The sequence below is a fragment of the Dendrobium catenatum genome, unplaced genomic scaffold (genome assembly GCF_001605985.2).
Source record: "Dendrobium catenatum unplaced genomic scaffold, ASM160598v2 original_scaffold_253937, whole genome shotgun sequence".
NCBI lineage: Eukaryota > Viridiplantae > Streptophyta > Magnoliopsida > Asparagales > Orchidaceae > Dendrobium > Dendrobium catenatum.
Window position 1 is genome coordinate 1 of NW_021572336.1, and position 7,432 is coordinate 7,432.

The 7,432-nt window shown below is 32.5% G+C and overlaps 1 protein-coding gene across 1 annotated transcript; it reads right to left on the reverse strand.

Moving 5' to 3' along the window:
• Positions 1-276: 276 nt before the first annotated feature.
• On the reverse strand, positions 277-969 carry LOC110115012 (the record flags this gene model as incomplete). The annotated part of the gene is made up of 1 exon (XM_028692666.1): positions 277-969. A coding segment is annotated over one exon (468 nt), but the record flags the coding sequence as incomplete, so codon positions are not given.
• Positions 970-7,432: the final 6,463 nt, after the last annotated feature.

Consider the following 7,432-nt stretch of genomic DNA (forward strand, 5'->3'; position numbering starts at 1 on the left):
ATCTATACATTTAATTACAAGTTATTTGAAAGACACTATTGCTTGAAATGTAAAAAATATATATATAAATATAATTGAAAATTCGAAGAAACTTATGTTATTTAAGTAAGCTTTGTTTGAAAGAACTTTTAGCCGTTATTTTTTTGATGTTTTTTAAAAAATTACGTGCTGAAAAAATTTTATAAAAAGCACTTAAAAAGCTGTCCTTAATAAAAGCCTAAGTATTGAATCAAACATACTAAATTTTGAACACAAGAACATGGCAACACAAACTTATGACAGAATCAGGAAAAATCAAAAACTCATTTTTGACATTAATTAAAACAGTAACTTGTTTCATTTTTACACTGGCATGTGGTAGTGGAAGATCCAGCTCATAATCTCTTTTTTTTTTTTCTTTTTCCCTTTTTTTTTTTCCTTGGTTAGAATCACTGGAATCACACTTTGCATCTAGATGAGCACTAAAGAATGGTAGGTTAGCAGAGTTGGTGATGTACAGGTTTAAGAGAAAGGCCTATCAGCCTCTTTGCTGCTAGAATTGATGATAATGGGCTGAGCAGTCTCCAGATTACTGTAATCAGTCTCATCATCTTCATCATCAGATGAGAGCAGGGAAGAGCCCATCCATGTCCTAAAACCTTCGTTGACTCGCCTCTGGACGTCGGGGGTAACTTCGATCGACGATTCCAGCATTTCCAGACCGAGGTTCCGACCGCCATAGTTGCCCTCATCGAGGACGGTGGCAGCTTTTCTCTTAAGAAAGAAAGCAGTGCCACCATACAATGTCACCAGTCCCCAGGCAGTAATCTCATAGCACCAGAAGAGTGGGATGGAGCAGCTACTTCCCAAAGTGAGAAGACTTGAGCCAAGAAATAGGGAAAGAAGACCGAATATTACAGCAAAGACAACATTGAGAATGAATAAGCAGCGGATACCACCTGCAGCATAGGAGGAGGACGATCTAAGAAACAAGCATCAATATAACAGTGCATGGAAGAGATATTACTTGATGTGAAAGCATAAATGATAATAGTGAACATTGTTAAATCTTTTAAGTTTGAAAGGAGCAGGTTAAGAAATTGTTTCTATAGAATATTTTTAGAAGCAATGCTGCAATATGAAAATCATGGGGGGGTGAGCTGCACAGTAGTGGAAGTGGAATTTCAGTCTCCATCTACAATTAGATCCTTTCGGAACACTCCCTATGGCCGCTATCAAAGATAAGCTTTTTCAAGTAGTTACTATTTTTATTTTTATTTTCACTTGCTGGCTTGCTGGATTCAGTAAGATAACTTCCTTTACGAATAGAACTTCACTAGCTAGCACGAGACTCTCACGGGATGGAAGATCAATCCCACTCGATGAAACTTTCTCCTAATAGATGCAAGTAGGAATACTGGTAGCGAGACGAAATCAAACACGACCATTAAGCCCTCAAAGTCTCAAAAACACACCAACACATCCTATCCCCTTACTTAATTTGGGTTTAGCTATCTCATTTCTTGCTGGAATTGCATAATTTCCAGTTCTATGTACTCTTCATTTGATCAGCTACAGCTTCTATGATGATCACTTTGATTGATGATGGCATGCACTCAAGTTTTTTTCATAAATTAATGGTTTCAAACTTGATTCTTCCCATCCCAATCCATAGTAATCCTTCTCTTGCTCCTTTGGTAAAATTCCACATGATTCTCGCTCTTAAAATTAACTTGATAATACCAGACTATTAACTTCATATTATCGTACATTCATACTATTATGATAATTCATCATATGACTACTAAAATGATAATGATATCATTACAAAAATCAGCAATCCTATTATTGTCATAATTGTCATGATCTCTATCATCATCCTAATGATGATCATTGCTATGACAAGAGGTATTAAAATAATGCTATTTATTTTCTCATCATGATGCCTATAATCACATTTCTTTATTATTTTTTTCTTTTTTTAAACCTATAATCATATTTCTCCTTCAAGTTCACATCACAAATATAATACTTCTCATGAAAAGCATTATAGTGATAGTTATAATCACTAAACATCAATTAAAAATATGGTTGAATAATATGCATTTTTTGTTAAACATCACCATCACATGCATAACATTGAGTACTCCATGTACATGACTTTGATCAAATGAAGAAGAAACAACCATAATTGACATCATCAATAATTCATTTATTAATTATCTAAAAGTCCATGCAAGGAACCATATTATAAAAAATAAAAAAGCAAACCCCAAAATAAGATGAGATTATCTTCATCAAGTACCTAAAATAATGAAATTATTATTACCTGTATTATATTTAATCAAATTTTAAAAAAGTAAAATTAGCATAAATGATAAGTAGCATAAAAAGACTTGAATACTGATATGATTCAGTTCCTTTGCAACTTTATTTGACTCTGTGATTGGCCTATCAAAAATCTGACATGTATGAGCTGAATTGGCTAAATAGTAAGTCAAAGCAAAATGCATTAATCATCCATTCATTTAGAAAATATGTTCCTAGAGTTGGATTAAAGTAAAGCTTCAAGAAAAAATTTAAGGAATGAATGGACTTTCGTAATACATTTTTAATGATTCAAAATAAGTTGCAAAAGGCTTGTAGAATTGATAAGATTTATCTAGAACAATGAGATCGGGTTTCTAGGAGGGATTGAAAGGATTAAGTTGATTCTCCTATTCTATATGAGAGAACTAGGAGGATGGATTGGCAGCCGAATCTTGACAATTCCAATGATAGTAAGACTCGAGTAGGCCTTGATTGAGAATTTGGGAGATGGAGGGAGAGACTGCTTAAGGAAAATAATTTAATTTCTTAAAGCTTAAATTTTACATTTTAAGGCTTCTTTTAAAAATAAAAAATAAATAGGAGTCAATTCATATCTATCCACAGTTCCAACTAAACACGTTATTTTAGAAATCCTTATCCTATCCTTTCTAAATCCATTCAAATTATAGATCCTTAAAACTAATTTAAGCGAATGGATAAGATACATGCTTATATGTTAAACCGGTCCATTGGACCGGTCCTACGAGACCGGCCCGTGCGAAACAGGCAGAGAGATTCCGCCTTTTGTATGCTGGTCCGACCGCCGGGTCCAAGGGAGCTGTGTATGAAGGATTTTTTAGGGAGTTAGGAGGGAAATTTGAATGTATGGATTGTTTAGATATTTCATTTTTGATTGTATAGAGTTATGACATCTTGAATTTGGCTGAATTTGAGATCTCTTAGGGTTTTTTTTATTTTTTGGCTTTAGCGACATCTAGAGATTTGGGAGAGAGATTCTCCTCTTGAATTGAGAATCGACTGTATCTTGGTATTTTCCTTCAGCATCTTTGATTATTACAATATACTGATTATCTAATTTTCATTGAAGTTTGGAAGAATCTTCTCGTTGTTTTGTCTGAAATTGATAGGATTTACTTGAAATCTTCAAGTGCTTCATATCATTATCGTGATGCTAATCATTTTCATTGACTACTTAAAAGTTATGGAATGGATAATAAAGATGAACCTTGTTTAAAATAAAAGATATTCCACGGGATCTCTTCTTAAAAGGTGATTGAGTACTTAATAAGGACGGATTTTGAGAATTCCATTCAAATAAATCTCACCTTATTCTAATTTGGCCACCACTCCTGTCATTCAGAATATTTTGTTTATCCAAGCTAAATAGCTTATCCTGCACATGTGGTCATCCCATACAAAGATATTTTTTGTTGATAGAACCCATCCATATAATTTCTTTGGCAGAACTACCCATCTATATGATACCCAAGTACCCAACCTTCTGATGAAGTTGACATATTTTGATTGATCATAACTTGATCAACTTTAAATGAAGCTTAAAAGCTGATGAACTATCTCAAGCAATATATTGTACTTACATAAAAGGATTAGTATAAAACAAACTTTACTTTTTCTCCTCATTCTAAGAATCTCCATAAAAACTAAATGTCCTCCTTAAACCAATCAAACTTGTCCCAATATCAGGTATGGCCTTTTGGGTACAACTGTATAAGGTTGAACTCTTATAATACTCACCTTGTGGTCCACTCCATTACTCAGCCATGGTCCTCTTGAGTCATATTCAAGTCCTTGTGGAATTTTGAATAATTTGTGGGCTACTTTGTGAACATGTCTTTAGGTAGAAGGTACTCGTCGATTCTCTTCTTTATCACCTCTCTTTCTGACTTCTTTTGGTCCTTTGCATGATTACTCTAAACTGATGATTGATGACATAAATATGCATCCAATGGTGCAAGGAGAGCCCTGATGATAACCATGAATTTTATCAATTGATTAGAGATGTCGGGCACAGCCTTTTCAAATATTTTAGTACTATTAACCCTAACATGCATTGATTCATGATTCCCATCCAATTTGATTATCTCCTTAGAGTCTCAAGACTTTGCTTTAGTCTAACACAAACCATTATGAAATCATGCAAATTGGAACTAGTGTTTTGATTACAACATATGATCCAACAGTGCAAAAGGCTTCTGAGACTGATCAAAATTATCTCTAAGACAAGGCAAGAGGGTCTCTATAGAGGAATTAAGTAGATTAGGCTGATTCCCTTAATCTACCTGTGCAAATAGAGAGCATGGGTAGGCAATTTTGCTCATTGGAACACATGCCCCTAGGATCAAAACTTGGATGACATGTCAAGGAGAGAGACAGAGAGAAGCTCAAGTAGGCACTTGAACCAATATCGAAGAGAGGTTGACAAAAATAATTCAATTATTCTAAGTTTTAATTGTTATAACCTATTTATAGAAAACAAGAGTTAGTCCAGATTTATCCACAATTCCAACAACATGCAATAATTTAGGAAACCTTGTTATAAATTGAATGCATCAATTCAAATTATGGATAACCTTAAAACTAATATAAGCTATTGGATAAGGCATCCTTATCTTATTGTTTAAAAGAAGAAAATCAAAATAACCAATTAAAGAAATATTCCCTCGGATCTCTCTATAAAAGGAAATTGGCTACTTGAAATGAGGGGAATTTTATATAGAAACTTACAATTTTTCTTGATGCTCTCGACATAAAACTCCACCATATCCAAAATTGGCTACCCCTTCATATTTTTGAAAATAAATTGCAATTTAGCATACCTAATTTTTCATTTATAAATTTCTCCCTCTAATGTCAAACTTGTACTTTTTTTTGAGAGATTTTTTGATCGCTTAAAGGAAAAAAAGAGTAATTGTGTTTGGTGATCTAGAAATACATATAACTATTTTAATTTAGGTTATTCTTGTATGAATATGAGATACAAGTGTGAAAGAAATTATACTTTATTCCACAACAATATATGATTCAGTAACATTGAACTAATGATTTAAGGGAATGATATTTAATTCCTTATAAAGTGAATCTGGCAAACTAGAAATGAAATATTTTTCACCAGTAACGTTTTTGATCTAAATGGACAAGTAAAAGTCTTTGGTTATGAGAAAGATTATAAATGCAATTCTAAATTATCGGTTTCAGAATTACATGATTTTTTTTGTAATTGGAGTTTCTGGTTATGGGGCTCCTAAATTGTGGGAGCTTGCCATCGATGAATAGCATCACATTTAAACTAGGCCAAAAAAATTCTGGAGAGATTACTGAAAACCAAACAAAGCTTCCTGCACATTGCCAGAGCTCAGCCACGTTACATCAAAAGCTTGGTTAGACCTCATTGAGCCTAGCCAGTCATCAATGGCTTGCTTGAGCTTGTTTAAGCACGATGAACGCTGGTGATTCATTTTGCTTATGTTCTCGTTTTGTGTGAAAAACAAAATCTTACTCAGTAGTGGTTAACTATGTCAAAATTACGATAATATCTATTGCCTGGTTTGTGAGTTCAAATTATGATGTCAAATTACAGCCAATAAAATAATAGGATCAAACACATTTAGGTTTCGTTTATGATAGCTTTCGTATTGCTTTCTAAAACGAATTTTTTGTACAAAATTTCTAATCAAAAATAAAAAATTTGTACTAAAAAACTGTTTTTGAAAACAAGAAGAAAGTCATCCCAAACAAAACCTTAAACATTTATAAAACATGCTTTTAATTTACAAGCACATATTGAGCCCTAAGAAGAATGAAAAAATTGCTAGAACAAATTGTAAGGTAAGTCGATGTCAATCATAACCATAAAACAAAAAAATAAACGTTAAAAAGGTAAATATCAATAGTAAAAACATAATAATTAAAGGATATAATCATCTTAAAATCATATAATGAAATTTAAGAGAAGAGAGATTGCAAATATTTAAGAATATGTTATTAAAAGAGACATTCAAAATAAAACTAAGAAAAACATAATGTGGAACAATGTGAGTTAAATCCCTGCCGTCCCTTAACATTTTGATCCATAGCTAGGATGGGAATCCGTGGAAGGCTCGCCTATTAAATCCTAGCCATCCCTTGGCATTTTGATCCCACAGCCGTGGGAGGCTCACCTGGATCACATTGATCTCCTTCCAAATTTAGGTGGCTGATTTAGTAAGGATTATATTAGAGAAATTATGCATGATTCTGTAATTATTTGTTTCTTTATTAAGATATCTCATATAGATCTATAAATAGGGGCAAGTTTGTGCAATAAAAGTAAGCATTTTCCCACTCCAATTTTTTGACTTTAACAATGTTCAAACTAAATAAAGAATGTTGAGGAAGTATAAATGGGTTTTCGAAAGCTACACAAGGCTGATTTACTTTTTCCATGAATATTTAAAAAAAATATAAAAACTGATATACTTTTTTCCATGAATATTTAAAAAAATCAAAAGTGTCAATTAATTAAAAATAATTACAAAAAAATTAATTTAATAGCACTGAATAATTTAGTAACAAAACAGAGATAAAACATACAAATAGATAGCAAACTAACTTTTGAAGTACATAAAATGATAAAAGCCAAATATTCTTAAAAGTATTAGATATGCTATTTTTTAGAAAAAGGGCATGAATTGAATAAAATGAAAAAAAAAACACCAATTTAAATGTTATTCTGCAAAGCTCCAAAAATGCTTTAAAAACACCATAGAAGCAAACAGGCAACGTATAGTTTCAGGTAAACCTGAGATATAGATATCATTCCATCATTCTTAGTTTTTAGCGTTGAAAATAGTTCAATAATTATGAATTTAATAAAAATCAATCAATAAAGAACCTGGCATGACCTTAGTTTAAAGATCAATCCGTAACAAATTTATGTTAAGTTGTGTAGGCCATGTTGTGTTGACACCATAAGTTTGTGTATCTTATATTTTGATGTTAACAAATTTTATGTCAAGTAATCGGTTGAAATCCAGCCGTTCCTAGTACAAAGAATCCGACGGACACAAAGATCAATCCGTGGGATACTGGGATACTCTCATGGATCACGCCATAATGAGGGAAC